Source organism: Myxine glutinosa, unplaced genomic scaffold (genome assembly GCF_964187855.1).
Source record: "Myxine glutinosa unplaced genomic scaffold, kmMyxGlut1.1 SCAFFOLD_477, whole genome shotgun sequence".
NCBI lineage: Eukaryota > Metazoa > Chordata > Myxini > Myxiniformes > Myxinidae > Myxine > Myxine glutinosa.
This window is the reverse complement of record NW_027616574.1, coordinates 130,089-151,759: the sequence shown is the minus strand read 5'-3', so window position 1 is coordinate 151,759 and position 21,671 is coordinate 130,089. Positions and strand designations below refer to the sequence as shown.

Genomic DNA, 21,671 nt, shown 5'->3' with positions numbered 1-21,671 from the left:
TTTATGGGGGCGGGAGGGGGGGGGGGGAGCTGGGGAGCTGGGCATTCATTTAACATTACCATTTGTGTGACATGTCGATGTGATTTCCCTAACATTTTAAACTCTAACCCCAATGTCATTTTAAACTCTAAAATCTTTACATTTCATAAGAAATAACTGACTAATGCAGGCTACATGTTGTCGTGTAATTAACTAGAGGGGTTGTTCTTTATTGCAAAACCACAACACTATATATATGTATATATAGATGATTTACACCAATCACAATACAAACATTTCTTTTGCACAAATGTATTTGTAATATAGGTTTTATTGCATTTTTATAAACCCTCGAAGTTGAAGATTTAAGTTGAAGAATTAAGTTTTCGTTAAAAAAAAAAATTTTTTCAGAAAATCTCAAAAAGGAATCCCATAGCACATACAAATTTAACTGGCTCTTATCGGCAAACAAAGTCACAAAACATAAAATAGTTTGGTGGCATTGCAGCGCGGTTGTCAAATCGCCATAATATCAGCACATCTGTAAACCCGCACTATGTTTTAGCTCCTAATAAACATCTTACCATGTATGTTGCGCCAATGCTGCACAGAATATCCAATTATCATGACCAAGCGATGTTTTGTGGTCGATTTTTATTGACAATATCAAAACTCCAGTACATGAGTCAAGTGAATGTGCTGAAAAACCGCCGTTGTTTTGAGTCGGCCATTAAAGTGTTGAAACCTCAAAATCGAGTCTGATAAACACTTGATTCGGATTCAGCATAACAAAACATGTCTCGTAAGAATGAGTGCTCGCCATCAACATTAAACGCTTTCATTGTTCATTTTTCCCCAAATTTGACCATGTCAAAATTAGGTCAAACTCAGATGACATTGATCCTGAAAATTTCAGTCCTCTCGATCAAGCATTGCTGTGTGTAGTTCTTTTTGGTCTCCAGGCCTGTATTTTCCTTCAACATGTTGATATAGTCTAGAGCTGGTCTGCCCCACTTCGGCCTTCCACATTTATGTGTCCAGAGTATAAAATTAGAAACAGGTTCGTATTTGTGGCTGTGGCAGTGCTCAGCAATCGTGAGACATCTTCTCATTTTACCCAACAGCCTCGGAAGAGAACCATCGGGTTCTTTATTTGTCCTATGTTGAGACCAATGGACATTGAAAGCTGAACAAAGTAGTCGTGTATCGCGTCCACGAATTCCCTTCTGGTGGGTCACGGTGAGGGTCCATGCTTCACATCAAAAACAGGACGGACTCGGATGTTGACACGAACAGTCGTTCCTTGATATGTCGAGAGTGTGTTGACCTCCGTATTCTTGAAAAATTGTTGGAAGCTCTCCATGCGGCAGCTTTCCTTTGTTTGATGTCTTGAACCTAAAGATACTTGAAGTTTGGTTCTTGAATTAATTGGCGGCCTCAAGTTTTATTCCATCATTTGATATGATTGCGACCTCTCTCGACTGGTTCAATGCCACCACAATGCCACCACAATGCCGTCACAATGCCATCACAATGCCACCACAATGCCATCACAATGCCACCACAATGCCATCACAAGGCCGTCACAATGCCATCACAATGCCACCACAATGTCATCAACTTGACGGTGCTGGTTTCAAAATGTGTCCACTCTGGGCAAGTTCTGGGCAAGTTCTTGCACTTATTTTAGTGGTACAATAATTATTATCATATCTATTTATCATAGTACAATAACCTTCATATTTACCATGGAAACTCAAACAAGTTTTATTGTGGATTTTTTTTTGTTTCATTTGGAGCTTACAACATAAGATGATTTTATTTTAAAAAATTGTAAAAAAATTAAGAACTTTACAAGACAAGGATGTTCAGACTTTAACGACCATATATATAGCAGCTGAATGGAGTCCTCTCTTGCCACTTGTTTGAGGTAGGGTGTGTCCCAGATCGTTACTTATGTTTGTTTACATAAAGGAACAGTCTTTGGTTCATGGTTTTATTTTAAGCTGCCTGCACTTTCTGGAAGACAATCCAATCTGCATTCGTTGTGCAACAAATTGCAGGTTGTTGCAGGAACCACGTCATGGAGTTGCTGGACTATACCATTGGCGATTTGTGCCAATTTTGGTGACAAACCGTGGTCTAAATTATTTTCGATGACTGTGTTTTGAGGAAGCATGGCTATATATATGGCAAGTTTTGACAACTATCCTTCCTTTCTGCCGGATTAGTTGCAACCACTGTGAGCTCGAAGACGTCACCATCCGTCTCTGCTGAAGGAGCTCCACTATCACAGTTCGAATTTTTCTCAACGGTACACAGATAAAGTTTGCCATTCGCTAAAGGTTCCGAAAGGTCATCCATAAGTAGTGGATGGAGGCAGCCATTACATGAACTGTGGCCTGAATCATTGGGTTCAGCAGTGCTGCTTATCTCTTTACTCTGTTTCTCTTCCTCCATAGATTGTATCTCCGAGAGAACCTCAATGGCGCAAGCAGACACATCACTCGGTCCAGCCGCTCTGGTAGCCGAGATCCATGTACTAGCCAACCAGTCCTGTTTGAACAACAAAACAAACAATCCAGAAAATGATTAACAAAACTTAGGAAGGTTCTTGAAGACAATTGTCACAAAATGTGAGCTTCATCAATGAACACGATTTTGTTATTAGCCTAAGAAAAGACAATTGTTTGCAATTCTGAAACCTGAAAAGATGAATATTCAGTACAAAATTTCAGGTACATCGTGGCCTTCATTATGGACTGTGGCTTATGGCACCTGCAAGCAGCAAAATCCCAGCGCTCGAGTCATAAAAAGTACCGATACTGCAGAAGTTTCAATTCCTTCATTTGTAATGTCAGCAGATTTGGCATAATATTGTTGGGATCCTACACCACGGGCCGGTCAAATTTACATTACAATTGTTGAGCAATGAAACATGTCTGGTATCGATTTCCAAATCCTGAGTTTTTATTATTATTATTATACCACAATGCAAATTTGAGGGGAATTACGAGGGGAACATTCACATGCCAAACATCCAGCCATACCTCAAAATTGCCTTTAAATTCGGTGTAGAGTCCATTGAAGGATTTGTTGAGACTGGGGATTGAAGGCCAGAGCCAGTTCTTGATCCTGAAAGTAAACCAGCAAGTTAAATAAAAACATTAAAACACAACATGAAATAGAGCAAAACTTATATACTGCCATCTTCATAATGACATAAAGAACAAGAAAGAGCAATCAGTTTGCAAACTCTCGCCAGGACGTGTTTTAGTGGTTTTTAAGGCTTTTGCGTTAAAACAAATATGGCGGCTGAACCACGTGACCGATGACGTCATCGTTTTTTTTTTCTCCACCAATTTATCCTTAGATGACGCTCAAGAAATTTCATCTCGATCGGATGAAGTTTTGTACTTGTCGAATTATGACGTCATAATGGAGGTACCTATGACATCATCATTTACATATGTTATTCCCCATGGAGAGTTCTTTATAATGAGCCATGTCTCAATTTTTTCAATGCAGCCCTTTCGGAGATATGGAGGTGCAACGTTTTTCGTTTTTTCCAAGATGGCGGCCGAACCACGTGACCGATGACGTCATCATTATCATTAAAAAATACACAGGTGGAGTTGCACCTATGGTGAAAATTTCCTGTCAATCAGACCAACAGTTGCAGAGAAAATCATATTTATTCTGTGCGGACAAACAAACAGACAAACAGACAAACGGACTCAAATGCAATACCCTCTCTTCTGGCAAGGGTAAAAATGTATTAATGAACAGAGAGCATAAAAGAAGGCTGTGTCTGCAATCACAGCACTCGTGATGTTTACACTCAATACTTATATAGTTGTTATAGTAATTATAACAAGCGTTACGCCTAGGTCCCCCGTCGGGGAAGTGATGTGAGTTGACAAAGTGGAAGACGCAGAAAACATGCTATGATATGATATTTCGCTCACAAGGTTCAGACATACATGGTGGCGGCCATCTTGGATTTTGACGTGGCGACCCAATTTTCAATAGCGTTCTTCCTTATGCCTAGATGCACACACACACCAGATTAGAAGTTGGTACTACGCTTATTTTTCAAGATATTCCGCTCACAAGGTTAAAACATACATGGCGGCGGCCATCTTGGATTTTGACGTGGCGACCCAATTTTCAATAGCGTTCTTCCTTATGCGTAGATACACCCACACACCAGATTAGAAGCTGGTACTTCGCTTATTTTTCAAGATATTCCGCTCACAAGGTTCAGACATACATGGCGGGGTGATGAACTCCCTGCCACTCCCTTCCTCACCCCTCTCCCTCTCCCTCTCCCGCTTTCCCCATCCTCACCCGCTTCCCCCACCCTCACCCGCTTCCCCCACCCTCACCCACTTCCCCCACCCTCACCCGCTTCCCCCACCCTCACCCGCTTCCCCCACCCTCACCCGCTTCCCCCACCCTCACCCGCTTCCCCCACCCTCAACCGCTTCCCACACCCTCACCCGCTTCCCACACCCTCACCCGCTTCCCACACCCTCCCCCGCTTCCCACACCCTCCCCCGCTTCTCACACCCTCCCCCGCTTCCCCGCTTCCCACACCCTCCCCCGCTTCCCCGCTTCCCCGCTTCCCACACCCTCCCCCGCTTCCCACACCCTCCCCCGCTTCCCACACCCTCCCCCGCTTCCCACACCCTCCCCCGCTTCCCACACCCTCCCCCGCTTCCCCGCTTCCCACACCCTCCCCCGCTTCCCCGCTTCCCACACCCTCCCCGGCTCGTTCGTCCTCGAAAGTGACGCCTCGGATCAGGCCATCGCGGCGACCCTCTCCCAAGGGGGGCGTCCCGTGGCTTTCTTTTCACGGACTCTTACCACCGCTGAGCGGAGACACTCGTCCGTTGAAAAGGAAGCGTATGCGATCGTCGAGTCTATTCGGCGATGGCGCCCGTACTTACTCGGGCGGAGCTTCCAAATCATCACGGACCAGCAAAGCGTTGCGTTCATGTACGACACCTTACACGCCCAGCGCATTAAGAACGAGAAAATCACTCGCTGGCGTATCGAACTCGCCGACTTCTGTTACACCATCAAATATCGCCCGGGGAAGGATAACCAGGCCGCCGATGCCTTATCACGACCGGCTACATGTGCGGGTATCACCTCTTTGGAGGGCCTACGGGTGCTGCATGCCACTGCGGGCCATCCCGGCATAACGCGTTTCGCTCATTTTGTGCGGTGTGGGAATCTCCCATACTCGATTGACGATATCCGCCGTATCTGTCGCGACTGCGCTATCTGCGCGGAAATCAAACCGCGTTTCTATAACCCTCCCATGGGGACTCTGGTGAAGGCTACACGCCCGTGGGAACGCTTGGCGATGGATTTCAAGGGCCCATTGCCGGTGTCGAGCGGCTCTCGCTATCTGCTCACTATCGTTGATGAGTACTCGCGATTCCCCTTTGCTTATACGTGCGCGGACATGACTGCTGCCACGGTGATGCGATGCGTACAGAACTTGTTCTCAATGTTCGGTTACCCGGCCTATGTCCATACCGACCGGGGTGCGGTCTTCTTGTCTCAGGAGGTGCGCGGCTATCTGCTCCAAAATAACATTGCTTCTAGTTACACCACGCCGTACAGACCCCAGGCTAATGGGCAGATCGAACGCTTCAACGGGATTATCTGGAGGGCCGTCATGCTCAACCTCCGGACCCTCGGCCGGGGCCTCGATAAATGGGCTTGGTCGCTACCTGCGGCGTTGAACTCGATCAGGGCTCTCCTGAGTACGGCAACCAACCAAACTCCCCACGAGCGACTTTTCCACCACCCCAGGAGCTCGGGGTGTATACGGTCTTTGCCCAGTTGGCTCGCTGGGCCCGGGCCGGCCTACCTTAAACGGGCGGTTCGCGCGAGCAAGTACGACCCCCTAGTGGACAAAGTGCAGATTCTCCAGGCTAATCCTGAGCATGCTCGTGTGATGACGACTGATGGCCGTGAGACTACTGTCTCCGTCCGTCACCTTGCCCCTTGCGGGGTCGCCGACCTAAGTAGGGAATCGGACGAACCGATCGAACCCATCTATGAGACTATGGCCTCTCCCGACGCTCCCATCGCCGAAAGTCTACCGACCCTCCCCTCGCCGAGACTACCTGGGCCCGACGACTTGGAGTTACCCCCTTCGTCACCCGACCCTGTTGGCGCCTCCGACGCCGGGGACACAGGGATACGTGATGCCGTACCCGGGGAATTTCGGACGCGTGCTGGCAGAAAAATTCGCCGCCCGGCCCGATACGGTTGGGTCGACTGATGTTCCACCCTGTTCGTGCTGACGCTCACTCGCTTCTAGCCGCACTGCCGTATAATTCTGACGGGGGGAGAATGTAGTGAAATCGTATTCGTACTGAACCCGGGGTGATGCTCGCTGCTCGTTGACACCGCTAGGGGCGTGACTATAAGACCCGTTGCTGCGGACGGTGCTCCGAGACTTCTCCTGTGACACGTTACATCTGGTAGACTCGCTAACGGTACGCTTGCATAGAATATCCAGCTTGCTTGCATTGAATGTTATAAATGGTCCCATGTGATGTCACATCGTATACTTATTGTATTTTCTACTTTACAGGATGATGCTATGATCTAAATGCAATTAAACCAACCCGTTGGACTAAAGTTGTGTGGACCTGATTGGTTTTCCACAACAAGTAGTTCGTTTATTTTTCAAGATATTTCGCTCACAAGGTTCAGACATATACATGGTGGCGGCCATCTTGGATTTTGACGTGGCGACCCAATTTTCAAGAGGGTTCTTCCTTATGCCTAGATACACCCACACACCAGATTAGAAGTTGGTACTTCGCTTATTTTTCAAGATATTTCGCTCACAAGGTTCAGCCATATACAGACTTGGCATTTAATATGGAATATTTTTTTGTGGGGGTGAACTTACTTTTCAAGATGACTTAGAACCAAAAATTCATTGGAATTATGATGAAATTATTCTACATTTTGTTAATGTGACGTTTAAAAGAAACAAAAACCACATTTGACATTTCAAAGCAAATAAATTGATCCTTGAAAGTGATGTAAACTGATATCGAACTCAATTCACGGACAGTACTGTGTTAAACTTCTGTACGTTTTCCAGAAGTATCTTTTTATTTTGCACATTAGCCAATTTTTTTTTTAACAAAAACAAAAGCTAAATTACGACTGGGATTACGGACAGTAAAATTACAGTTCAGTACTTCGTGTAACCCCCACGAGCATTCAGGAGAGCACGCACACGTTGGGGCATGCTGTTCACGAGATTTGCCAAGGTTTGGACAGGAATTGCTTGCCATGCAGTGACTATAGCCTGCTGCAATTCATGCACAGAGGTAGGCTCCTGGTCCAAGTTGTCCATTTGACTCGTTAATTCTGCCCACAAGTTCTCTATCGGATTCACATCCGGGGACATGGCAGGCCACTCCATATGCTCTACACCACGGTCAGCAAGAAAGTGTTGGATCATGCGAGCACGATGAGGCCGTGCATTGTCATCTTGGAAGACAAAGTTTCCTCGAAAGGCTGCACGAACAAATGGAAGAGATGTTTCTTCCAGAATGGCCCTGTGCTTGAACTGGTTCAGGTTTCCATTCAGAACAACCAGGTCAGTTTTGCCCCCTGCATGAAAGGCAGCCCAAACGGTCACCCCACCACCTCCAGCTTGGACTCTTGGCACTATACAATCTTCGTTGTAGGCTTCATGCACTTGTCTGCGCACTCGGACACGGCCATATTGACGATAGACCAGAAATCTAGACATGTCACTGAAGATCACGTGATTCCAGTGTCCTGGCTGCCATTGACGGTGCTCTCTGGACCACTGCAATTGGCGCTGGTGGTGTTGTCTGGTCAGAAGTGGCTTTCTCAGGGGACGCCTGGCACGATAGCCTGCTTGAACCAGTCATTGGTTGACTAGCCTTCTGGATACAGCCACATTTGTCAGTTGCTGCCACTCAGCCCTAAGCCGATTAGCTGACTTGGTATGGCCATTGCGGACTAACCGTTGCAGCTGGCGATCATCCCTCCTTGTGGTTCTGCGGGGACGTCCTGACCTCGGTATTGGAGTAGGGACACCCCTCTGAGCATTTCGTTTCAGGATCTTTGACACTTGACCTTGAGTGATGCCATACTGCCAAGCTATAGCACGCTGTTTCAAGCCGAAATTTCGTAAAGCCACCACTAAATGACAAACAGCATTGCCGAGTTGACGGACCATCTCCAGGGGAAGCGACAATAACTTTTGTAGACGTGCAGCAGTTGTTTTCCACTAATACAGAACGCAACAACCCTTATATACCCGATTGTGAAGCCAATCGTCAAATGTACCTGTCCATACATTTTGTCACGCCCCCTGTGATATAATCCTGTTATTGACTTCTTGCTGTGACAGACAATCAGTGACATGGTTCTTTTAACAAAGAAATCACCAAAGCGTAAAAGAAACTCACCAGATTGATATACTGAGTTCAGAAAGTAAACCGAAGTCAAGAAAAAAAAAATATTCCATATTAAATGCCAAGTCTGTATATGGTGGCGGCCACCTTGGATTGTGACGTGGCGACCCAATTTTCAATAGCATTCTCCCTTGTGCCTAGATACACCCACACACCAGATTAGAAGTTGGTACTTCGCTTATTTTTCAAGATATTTCGCTCACAAGTTTCAGACATATATATGGTGGCGGCCATCTTGGATTTTGACGTGGCGACCAAATTTTCAATAGCATTCTCCCTTATGCGTAGATACACCCACACACCAGATTAGAAGTTGGTACTTCACTTATTTTTCAAGATATTCCGCTCACAAGGTTCAGACATACATGGCGGTGGCCATCTTGGATTTTGACGTGGGTTGCACCCACACACCAAATTCGAATGCGGTCCTTCGCTTACGCACGCACGCACACACGCCCACACGCACGCACGCACGGACGGACGGACGGACGGACGGACGGACGGACAGACACACGGACAGAGGGGAAAACCATAGTCCCCCTTTCGCTCCGCGGTGCGACGGGGGACAATAATAATAACTAGAACTACGAGGAGTGTTTTTGGCTTCTAAACAGTCCGACTGATGACCTATTCAAACAAGCTTCAACCTCGAACAAGAATTTTGTGATCAGAAGCTTCGAACTCACTTCAATACCGCCTACAGGTGCTTAACCCATCTGCCAAATTTTTTTATTATTATTATTATTTTTTTGTATACTGAATCGAGGCTCGAGAAAGAGCTAACATTTATTTCACAAACAAATCAACCAGACAAACAAAACACACAAAAAGAGGGAGCGGAAGACAAGATGGGGAGAGAAGGGGAAGCACACAACCACAACATTTGAGAGCAGGGAGAAGTGTGGGAGGGCGAGGGCTTGGGGGCAGGAGGCGTGGGAGGGGGAGGGCAGGGGGGAGAGGTATAAAACACAAGGGGACCGAAATTAGCGGGGGTAGAAAATATCAAGGTTTTGGATGGGGGAGGATAAGAGATGGTGGTGAACAGCTGTTTTAAAGACCTGGAGGGTGCAGTGGGATTGAAGAGAGTGAGGGAGTTTGTTCCAGAGGCGGGAGAAAAGAGGAATGAAGGAGTGAAGGTGAGCAGAAAGTCTTGATTTTGGCAGTTTAACCATAAAAGGGTTGCAGGCAGATCTTGTGCGACCTGTAGGAATATTTGGGGGACAGAGCCCAGAGAGGGCTGGGGGGGCAAGGCCAGAGAGGAGTCGGTAGAAGACGGAAAGACCACCAACCTGCCTGCGGTGAGTGAGTGAAAGGCCCTTGGAGTTAGCTTCATCGCGGGAGATTCCAATGATTCTGAACGCTTTGGTTTCAACAGCGTGAAGACGGGCTAGGTGTGAGGCAGGAGCACCAGACCAGAGGGGAGAGCAGTATTCCATAGAGCTGCGGATGAAAGCCTTGTATGTGGTGAGGAGCTCAGGTGTGCCAAGGAAGGACTTCGCACGACGGAGGATGCCCAGTCGGCGACTGGCTTTGGAGGCCAGATTTGAAATGTGGTTTTCCCAGGAAAGATCATGGCAAATAGTGAGACCCAAAAGCTTGAGTGACAGAACTTCTTGGAGAGGATTATTCAGAAAGTGGATGGGAGGGTTTTCCAGTCGGTCTTTTCGGAGAGACATCGTAAGAGTGTGAGATTTATCAGGATTGAAAGACAAGTTCCATTTGTTTGCCCAGTCTGTGATTTTGTCCAGGTCTGCAGAGAGTGAGGAGGCTGCAGACTGCCGAACTGAGGGATGAGGAATGGAGCGACAGAGCGTAGAGTCGTCAGCAAAGAGATAGAGAGGATTTTCAAGAGAGTCAGAGAGATCATTGATGAAGACCAGAAAAAGCACAGGGCCCAGAACACTACCTTGGGGAACTCCAGCCTGAACAGGAAGAGGAGATGAGAGAAACCCATTCAGGGCCACACGTTGACTACGACCAGAGAGGAAGTCCGCCAGCCATGCGTGGAGATTTCCATGGATACCAAAGGAGGAGAGTTTGGTGAGCAGAGCAGGGTGCCAGACCGTATCGAAGGCACGTGAAATGTCAAGGGAGACAGCTCTAATTTCCTGTTTGGCGTTGAGGACCTCCATCCATTGTTGAGAAAGCAGAAGCAGCATGTCCAGAGTAGAGTGACCAGGTCTGAAACCAAATTGATGATCAGAGATCAAGCCATTGGAGAAGAGGAAAGATTTAATTCCATGGTGACCAGTTTAATAGTAGTTCTCGATAAGAAGATTGTGCTATGTTTGGGACAAAATCCAAGATAGCCACCAACAAGTGCAGATTGGCATAGGCCGCTGTAGTTTTTTTTCAAAAGTGGTTTCACAAAAGTCATCGGAACTAGGAAAATAATAATCCCAACAAGAATAATAGGCTTCCTGTCTGTCGGCTTTTAAATGAAATGAAAACCGATTTGTGTTCAATAAAATCACCTGGAACAATAAAGAAGCACTTGATATCTTGTGGATTAAAACAAAGAGAAATTAGAACAATGCGACTGTGTCGCCAATATGCCTCCGCATAGTCGCACAACGAGTAGATGCCCTCGTTCACTGTCCTAAAAATGAACAAGTTTTATTTAAATCCCTTCAGCTGTTTTCAAGTATCACATTTTCACCAGCCATGACAGGTTTCACATTGATCGGTGAAGCAGTTTCAGAGAAGGGATTAAAAAAAAAATTAACATTTTTGGCTGGTATACCACTTCACCTATGATGTCATCATTATCATGCTTTCGTTCCCCATTGGGAGTACTTGACAATGTGCCAAGTTTAAAATTTTTCCATTCAGCGGTTTCCCAGAAATAAAATGTTTGTTATTTGCTTTTAATCCAAGATGGCTGCCATACCACGTGACATATGACGTCACAATTATCACAAAAACATTCTGCATGGGTGTCACTCCTACCCTGAAAGTTTTGTCTCAATCGGAAATGTGGTTGCTGAGAAAAACGAGGTTAGGCCCGTACGGACGGACAACCCGAAAACATAATGCACGACTTTGTCGGGGGAGGCATAAAAAAGCAATCTTGACATTTTAACAATTAACATTTCAATAAGTCATAGAGATCTATCTAAGAATGTGAAGCCATCTAATGACAGGAAGTGAAGAGCAATAACAATTAACTTTTAATTTGATATTGTGAGAATGACAAAACCCTCAGAAGGACAAGGCAACGTGGTGATAGTGGGACCACATCTGGATAAAATAAATACGGAAGGAAGAAACAGAAAAAGAAGCGACAGGAGAGGGAATGAGTATGCATGAACCTGCATGGAAGAGGATTGGGTTAGAGAAGGTTCATGGTGGTAGAAAATATCAACTGCACTTGTGGTAATCACACTATTGTGACCAAGCTTATGAAATCTACTATACAGTATAAGAGAGATGTTGGTCTGTGTGTGTGTGTCTGTCTGTGTCGCCATGTTTCTCAGAGATGGCTGAACGGATCTTCGTCAAACTTTCACAGGTTCATCAGTGAGTGCCTGGGAGTGTTTTAGGCATAAAAAGAAAAAAAACGAAACAAAAAGAACTCGTTTTTTTGGAGAAAAAAAATAATCGCTCGACAGTGCCTAAACCTTTTAAAATTAATGACAGTTATATACAAGTACACATTCGCATAAATAAATACAAAACAATCACCAGACAAAACAAAAACAACCACCTTTAGAGGCCATTTTTCCCCACAGAGCAGGGGTTGGCCTTTTTTGGGGGCACCGTGGTCCCCTTTTTGAAGCAATGTTTTATGGCCGGATGCCCTTCCTGCTGCCAACCCTGTTAGTCGCCTCTTGCGACACACAGGGAATTACCAGTGAGCTGGTACTCAATTTGCGGACCTCGGAAGGATGACAGGCCGAGTCAACCCCCCTGATGTTAATTCAGCGATCGACCAGGATTCGAACCCAGGATCCTAGGATCCCAAGCCGGCACCCAAGCCGCTAAGCCAACACCAGGCATTGAATACAAATAAATCAAAACAATTCCGGAAATGTACGAAGTTGGTAGTACGGCTTCTTCTTCCTCCTGATCAGCATCACACTTAACTCAGAAACGTGATGAACGCCACATTCACCCACCAGCATATATATGAACCTCCTTTCTCTCCTCCCTCCACCCACCCCCCTTCCCCCCCCCCCCACCCTCCCCACCCCCAACTCCCTCCCCTCCCCCTCCTCCCCCGCCCGGCAACGCCGGGTACTTCTGCTAGTATATTATATACAGTACATTCTATTGTGAAATGAGCTGACATCCATTTAAATTGGTGATAATGTGATGGAGTGCAGTGTTTTACACACACATACTAACCTGCTGATGTTACGGTTTGCCAATAAGACTCCCACGAAGATGGTAATAATCGGAACGAAAGCCATCAAATGCATCAGTCTGCTCCGGTCTGCGCAACAAAAACGACTTCCATTTGGATCCAAACATCACTTTGGCACTAGACAAGCTTGTTTAACTTTATGACACTGGTGCACATGACATTGCATAGGGTTGCGTGTTAACATACATCAACAATGGAGATGTGGGTTAACAGGAAAACAGTGGATGGACAGATAAGGTAATTCCACAGATCGAAGAAAACAGGAAAGAATGTTGAACAATGAATGAGTTAATCAATTAACCTTGGCAACAATGGGGAAATTGAATTGATTAAGGTGGCCTAAAGATAGAAGATGCAGGCCACTATATTAATAATAAAAGACTGTGACTTACTATAGATGATTGTTACATGCATGGCAAGTTGTGGAACCCTCAGTGTTAGGTAAGTGTTATTAAGAAACGCTGCAGTTTCTGTACTGTCAGCCCCACTTTTGCAGGGGCATGGAGTCATATTGATATTTGTGGGGCTGCCATATTAAGATCATTCAAGTCATAGGACAGTTTTGTAAGCCGTGTCTGTGTCAATCCATTCCCCCGCCTCCTTTTTATCTTACTATAATTCACAAAATGTCCGTCCGTCTGTCTGTCTGTCCATCTGTCCGCTCCCAGGTACCGCAAAAACGGCTGAACTGATCGCAACGAAATTTTGGGTGGGTAATCCTGGGACCCCCTGGAGAAAAATAGGCTATATTGTTTTTCCAATTTCAGCTTTGGTCTCCAGCATTTTCAGGTTTCGACTCCCGCCTAACGTTATTGTCCCGGGTAACGCAAAAAACGGCTGCACCGATTGCAAAGATACACCTCCATGCCTCCAATAGGATTCCCACGGGTGACCCCACTAGTAATTATAACTTCCCATTCTCCTCCCCCGGCAACTCAAATCCTGATCTCCATTCCCACCAAGTCGTTTAGGCCTAGTACACCAAGCATGAAATGCGCACAGATATATACCATCACAGACACCATGAGACTCTGCCAGTCTGCCACACAGGTAGAGATGGTTTTATATAAAAAGGTGTGCGGTGCAAAGTGGAATCGAGCATAGCTGATGCATGAGACGTTATGAGAGATACCAAAGAAAGAGAAGCTGGAAAGGTTGTTGATGTGAGTGTAGCTGTGCAGACCTGCACACAGCACCAGCCAGCCTGAGCCTTCAATCGCCTCGACAAGAGTCCATGTATGGGAATTCCAAGTTACATGTTCCAACATATGGCAAGTTACCGACCACGCGCACCATCGATTATTAGCCCCTGTTGGACTTAGTCTGAAATGGGGGCTTACGGATTTGGTCTCGTCCGTCCATCCGTGCGTCCATTTTGTTACTTAAACGTCTCCCCAACCATTTATTGAACATGCGTGGTCCGGTTTTGTTCAAACTTGGCACAAGCACAGCACATGCCGGCATATAGCTGCACTTCACTTTATTTTGCGGTCCGATCAAAGATGGCCGACTGGTAGACTGGCGGCCATTTTAGTTATAAAAACCCCGATATTGACCACGTCCTCAACCATGTCTCGGATATGCATTTACCGATCTTGTTCAAATTTGGCACACAGATCATTTCAATTTGGCAAACAGATAAGAATGATGGGTTACATATGCACATCATTTTTTTTCGAGATCAAATCCAAGATGGCTGACGCGGTCATTTTGTTACTTAAACGTGTCCCCATCCCTTTCTCGGACATGCATGGACTGATTTTGTTCAAACTTGGCACAAAGACAATGCATGAGAGGATACATATGCAGAAGATTTTGTTTTGTAATCCGACTAAAGATGGCCGAATGATGGCCTTTAACCCCACAGCAAAATTACTAAAACAAAGGGCTATGACATTTTACGTCGTTTTCTTCTTGTTTTTTTGTTGTTGTTTTTAATTCCTTAATTTTTATTTCTCTTAAGTCGTTTAAAGTAATGTTATTTTGTGAATCTCACCATCCCTGCCAATCTTTTGTCATAAACGAGCTTGCGGAATTAAAACAAGACCGTGTCTGTGATTGCCTCATCAGGGTTTGCGGTATTCTTATTATATCATTAACATGGAGAGGTCTCTTTTTCTACTATTGTAACATCGTTGAACAAAGTCATTAGTGAATATGAGACAAAATCTTGCACTCAGCTCAAATAATCCAATCAATGCTCGATAATTAATCGGAGGCCATGGCCCATGTGTATGGGGCCTCAAAGCCACCGCAATGCTTCCAATGGAATTGGGTTTCACACACCCAGTGTACGTGATAATTGGTGTCAGGGTGGGATTTACCATAAACTCCAAAGGAGAATTGGGACCACTGACATCTACCAATGACATAAAAACTAGTGATGGTGGATGAGAAGACATCTTGTTTACACCACGTCTTTACAGTCAGTGACAGACTGTGGAGGTTTGATCGTCATTCACATCATAAACAACTGCTAAGAAATAATACGGCACACGTTTTTCCTTTGCTAACGTGGGACATCAAGCATATTCATTTATTCATGCAAAGCAAAATGGCTGCATCGGTTGTACTGGATTTGCAACAATGGCAGCCTTCGATTCTTCTTCCTGTCGGCAGTGAATATCCTGAGCTTGCATTGAATGTTCATTTTCCACAACAATGAACGCAACACTTTGGAGGCCATGATATTTCATATTGGTTGGGGGTGCAGTCTACCTATTAGAAAAAGAAAGTTTGATGAATCCATTTATTCAAACTGGAGGGTTTCTGGAACAAATAAACTAAAAGCTCAAGACGAGCATAAATGTCAGTGTGACGCAGCTTGCAAAGGGATTCTAGGAAACCCAAGATGCAGCATGTTAAAAGGTAAAACAGAGAGAAATAGGTCAAAAGTCGTCATAAATAGGTCAGCATGATCTAGATTGCGAAAAGGCTTGTCGGACATCTAAGGCTCCCACGAGTGAGCAGGGACATGCAATGCATATGCATCATATAGATGTGTACGCAATTTGTAGATGGTCGCATATTGGTGCGGTCATATGGCCCTTTGGGCTCCGGCGAGTGAGTGTGACCTTGGGATGCATACGTATTATGTATATGTGTATCATTTTTGTAGATTGTCGCATCAAAGTGCGGTTATATGGCCCTGGGGCGGTTATATGGCTCCCAGGGATCAAAATGGACATAGTGAAGAAAAGGGACAAAAATAGGTTATACCAAGATATTGGTTCATGACCCAATTAGTGCAAATACTTCAAAGGCCACATCAGGTCAATAGGTCAGCAGACGTAATTTGTGAAAAGGCTTCTCGGAGGTGCATCGTTGCTTATATGTGAACCCATGGACAGTTGTCAATCAGGAAATGATGTTATAGTGACCTAATTTTGAACAGACTCTTCATTCTCATTGAGTTGCAAATTTTAATAATTCAACACGAGGTTCCCCCCCCCCCCCCCCCCCCCCACCCAAACACGTTAAGAGAAGGGTATTGATTCAATGTCCATTAAAGGTGAAGGTCAAAAAATTATACCCAGGTGTATAACTTCCGTAAGTACCTTCATGTAAAGTTTGGCATTTGTAGTCAAAACCATTTCAGTGCTGTTGGATCAACAACAAAAAAAATCGGCGGAATTTTTTTTTTGCCAGAAGCTTAATAATAGGTATTCCATTCCAAAATGGAAAGCCCTAATACATTACAATGTTGGTAGTGAAGGTAATATAAGATGTGCAGCCCTAATTCAACACCTATCACCTCTTCGCTGGAGCATAATCGGCCTTCAAACAGCACGTGGACAACTTATCATAATTTTTATCAAAACTTTAAGGTGTTTCTTTTTCAAATAATTAAAACATTTTGCTATAAAATAGCTATTGGGTGTAAAAGCCAGACTCGGTGGTGTAATGGTTAGAACGTCCGCTCTAAGTCTGGGAGGTGGGCAGTTCAAACTCCAGCCGGGTCATACCAAAGACTTTTAAAATGGTACGTGCTGCTTCCTTGCTTGACGCTCAGCATTTCGAAAGATAGAGCATGGACAATCCCCATCCGTTGGCATCCATGGGGAGGAGGAAATTCCTCCTCAGGAAATAACCCCTCTGAGTGCGGTAAGAAAAGCGACGTCATTGGTGTGACGTCACTGATACCCAACGTATCCCTGGAAGTGACGACACTTCCCCCAAGCTCAGTGGCTGTGTAATGTGTTTGTCTCGTTAGTATGTCCATGTGTGTATGAGTCGCAGGTCCATTACGAGCCTTAGTCCTTGTATTTAAAAAAAAAAAGTACCTTGTTCAGTTCACAAAACCTCACTAGGCTGGTAAACAAAAAACACAATCAGTGTCCATTGCATTAGTTTGTAATAAACAGAACTCAATTCCAGAGGAGTTTAGAACAAAATGTGCATCGGCTACTGCATTTTATTACATGAGTAACAAACATTTGTACATGAGCCATTAAAGCATCTCATTGATGTGCGTCCACCCCGAATTGCGCTTTCTATGCATTGCAGAACATCCATCAGTTGCGAACGGTTAGCATGATCCAGATTACGAAAAGGTTTGTAGGACATCTAAGGCTTCCGCGATCAGTTCATTTCTCTCCTGAGCTTCAAAGTCATGCTCCCTGAGGGCATGTTCGTGCTCCCCGAGGGCATTAGCTTTGTCCTCTCTTTCCACTTGGAATCTGTCCACCTCCATCATATGACCAACAAGTGTCACCTGGTTCTCCTTTTCCATTCATTTCCTGCATGTAAAAAAAATAAGTAAATATCTAAAACAGTTGATTATGATTAAACTATAATGGGCAATTTATTTTTATTTTTATACTTATTTTTAATTTTTTTCGAAATAAACCCCAAATTTCTTTATTGAAATAAATTTTACACTTTGTACTTGTATTTATCTAATTGTTCATGATCAACTAACTGGTAATTTTTTTATCCATGTATCTGGTGCATATGGGGAAGATTGAAATACATGCATAAAAAAAAACTTTAAAACGAGTACATCACTAGAACTATTTTAATAAACTATTACTTTACCTTAAATAAACTTTAAATAACTTTAAATAACTATTACTAATTAAATTTATTATAATATTATTATTAAGAATTAAATATTATAATATAATATATTATATAATAATATATAACTTTAAATTTATTACTTTAATAAACTATTTTGTTTTATTGGAAATTTCATAATGTACAAAAAATTCCGTCAGTATATATATATATATATATATATATATATATATATATATATATATATATATATATATATATATATATATATATATATATATATATATACACACACACTGTATATATATATATATTTATATATATATCAAACACAAATCACAAACACACACTCGCACATATATATAAATATATATATATATATATATATATATATATATATATATATACAGACTTGGCATTTAATATGGAATATTTTTTTTTTCTTGACTTGGGTTTACTTCCTGACCTCAGTATATCAATCTGGTGAGTTTCTTTTACCCTTCGGTGATGTCTTTGATGAAAGAACCATGTCACTGATTGTCTTTCGCAGCAAGAAGTCAATAACAGGATTATATCACAGGTGGCGTGACAAAATGTAAGGCCAGGTACCTTTGATGATTGGCTTCGCAATCGGGTATATAAGGGTTATTGCGTTCTGTATTAGTGGAAAACAACTGCTGCACGTCTACAAAAGTTATTGCCGCTTACTCTGGAGATGGTCCGTCAAGTTGACAATGCTGTTTGTCATGAAGTGGTAGCTTTACGAAATTCTGGCATGAAACAGCGTGCTCTTGCTCTTCAGTATGGCATCACTCAAGGTCAGGTGTCAAAGATCCTGAAACGAAATGCTCAGAGGGGTGTCCCTCCTCCAATACCGAGGCCAGGACGTCCGTGCAGAACCACAAGGAGAGATGATCGCCACCTGCACCGGTTAGTCTGCAATGGCCATACCAAGTCAGCTAATCGGCTTTGGGCTGAGTGGCAGCAACTGACAAATGTGCCTGTATCCAGAAGGCTAGTCAACCAACGACTGGTTCAAGCAGGCTATCGTGCCAGGCGTCCCCTGAGAAAGCCACGCCTGACCAGACAACACAGCCAGCACTGATTGCGGTGGGCCAGAGAGCACCGTCATGGCAGCCTGGACACTGGAATCACGTGACCTTCAGTGACGAGTCTAGATTTCTAGTCTATCGTCAAGATGGCCACGTCCGAGTGCGCAGACAAGTGCATGAAGCCTACAACGAAGACTGTATAGTGCCAAGAGTCCAAGCTGGAGGTGGTGGGGTGACCGTTTGGGCTGCTTTTCATGCAGGGGGCAAAACTGACCTGGTTGTTCTGAATGGAAACCTGAACCAGTTCAAGTACAGGGTCATTCTGGAAGAAACATTGCTTCCATTTGCTCGTGCAGCCTTTCGAGGAAACTTTGTCTTCCAAGATGACAATTCACGGCCTCATCGTGCTCGCATGATCCAACACTTTCTTGCTGACCGTGGTGTGGAGCATATGGAGTGGCCTGCCATGTCCCCGGATATGAATCCGATAGAGAACTTGTGGGCGGAATTAATGCGTCAAATCGACAACTTGGACCAGCAGCCGACCTCTGTGCGTGAATTGCAGCAGACTATTGTCACTGCATGGCAAGCGATTCCTGTCCAAACCTTGGCAAATCTCGTGAACAGCATGCCTCAACGTCTACGTGCTCTCCTGAATGCTCGTGGGGGTTACACGAATTACTGAACTGTAATTTTACTGTCCGTAATCCCAGTCATAATTTAGCTTTTGTTTTTGTTGAATTTTTTTTTGGCTAATGTGCAAAATAAAGAGATACTTCTGGAAAACGTACAGAAGTTCAACACAGTACTGTCCGTGAATTGAGTTCGATATCAGTTTACATCACTTTCAAGGATCAATTTATATGCTTCGAAATGTCAAATGTGGTTGTTGTTTCTTTTAAAGGTCACATTAACAAAATCTAGAATAATTTCAACACAATTCCAATGACCTTTTGGTTCTTAGTCATCTTGTAAAGTAAGTTCACCCCCACAAAAAAAATATTCCATATTAAATGCCAAGTCTGTATGTATGTATATATATATATATATATATATATAACAACAACAACAACATGCATTTTAAAGGCCATTTTCCCTGCTAGAGCGGGGGTTAGCCTTGCGGTCCCCATGACAATCTTCTCCATTTTGCGCTATTTTCTGCATCGCCCCTTGTTAACCCCCTTGCCCGCATTTCTTCTTCCACCATATTTAGCCAAGTCTTTCTCGGTCTTCCCCGTCTTCTACTTCCCTCTACATTCATTTCCATCACTCTTCTCAAACAGTCACTTTCATCCTTCCTCAACACATGACCTAACTATCTCAACCTGTTCCTCTTCACAGCATCAATCACAGGTTCTATTCCCATCATCTTTCGCAATTCATCATTTGTCTTCCTCTCTCTCAACGATACTCCGCACATCCGTCGAACCATTCGCATTTCCACCCTTTCCAACCTTCGTTGCTGCTCTACGTTCATTAACCATGTCTCGCTCCCATAAATCATAACACTTCTTACACATGCAGCATACACCTTTCCCTTCAGCTTCAACGACACTCCCCTCGTCATCAGCACGCCACTCAATTCCCGAAACTTCTTCCATGCACATCTCACTTGAGCAACCGTTGCCGAGTCTGATCCACCTTCTCCATTCAGCATGTCTCCGAGGTAGCAAAATGTTTTCACACCTTCCAGCTTCACGCCGTCTCCAAGATCCAACTCAACATTTCCTCCATCTGCAGCTCCCTCTGTGCACACCTTACATTTGAATGTAGCTGCCACACTGGTTAATGACCCTCTCAGACCACTACATTTTTGATGAACCCACTCAGCGCACATTGTACACTGAATGGAGTTCACTCCGACACCCTTCCTACACACAGCACAGGGCCACTTCGCAGTTCTTTCCACCTCACCACATGCTTTACCACTTGCCATCACCTTCGTCTTTCCGATATTCACCTTCAGACCTTTTGTCTCCATACATTCCTTCCACGTGTTCATCTTTTCCTTCAGACCATCCATACTTTCCGCAATCAACACCAGATCATCTGCATACAATAACTCCCACGGTAAACCCTCCTTTACGTTCTGAGCCAGCACCTCCATCACAGCTACAAATAGTAGTGGACTTAGTACCGACCCCTGATGCACTCCCACCTTCACCTCAAACTCACCACTGTTCCCGTCCTTCGTCCTTACAGCTGTGCGCGCTCTTTTGTACATTGCCATCACTACTCTGATCAACCATTCCTCCACTCCTAACTTCCTCAATGCCCATGTCAATACTTTGCATGGAACCCGATCGAATGCTTTCTCCAGATCAACAAACCCAAGAAACAACTTCTTCCTCTTCTCCATGTACTTCTCCTGCAACTGCCTCACAATGAAAAGCGCGTCTGTCGTTCCTCTTCCTGGCATGAATCCAAACTGCATTTCGTCGATCTTCACTTTCTTCCTTATCCTCCTCTCCAACACCCTTTCCAATACCTTCATTCCATGCTCCAATAGCTTTATCGCTCGGTACCAGCCACACTCCAGAGGGTCACCTTTCCTCTTGTATGGAGGGATGAGGGTACTCAATTCCCAATCCACTGGAATGCGGCCTTCTTTCACCACCAGATTACAGATCTCTGTCATTCTCTTCACACCCCAACTTCCTGCTGCCTTCAACATATCTCCCACAACTCCCGTCGGCCCTCCCGCTTTTCTACCCTTCATTGCTTTTATCGCTTCCTCAACTTCCTTCTCAGTTATCTTCT

At 44.5% G+C, this 21,671-nt stretch overlaps 1 protein-coding gene across 3 annotated transcripts in view; it reads right to left on the bottom strand.

The window, feature by feature from the left end:
* Positions 1–292: 292 nt before the first annotated feature.
* The window catches only part of LOC137425235 (uncharacterized), a 67,226-nt gene continuing 45,847 nt past the window's right edge, over positions 293–21,671 (bottom strand). For 2 of the 3 annotated variants that reach the window (XM_068113447.2, XM_078768791.1), the window contains 3 exons: positions 12,822–12,909; positions 3,030–3,114; positions 293–2,535 (listed from right to left, as the gene is read on the bottom strand). In XM_068113447.2, the coding sequence (XP_067969548.2) occupies positions 2,161–2,535; positions 3,030–3,114; positions 12,822–12,909 (548 nt within the window). In that variant the 3' untranslated portion in view covers positions 293–2,160. Of the gene's footprint in view, positions 2,536–3,029; positions 3,115–12,821; positions 12,910–17,222; positions 17,580–21,671 lie in introns of those variants that run through there. The other variant, XM_078768792.1, reaches the window with a different exon arrangement.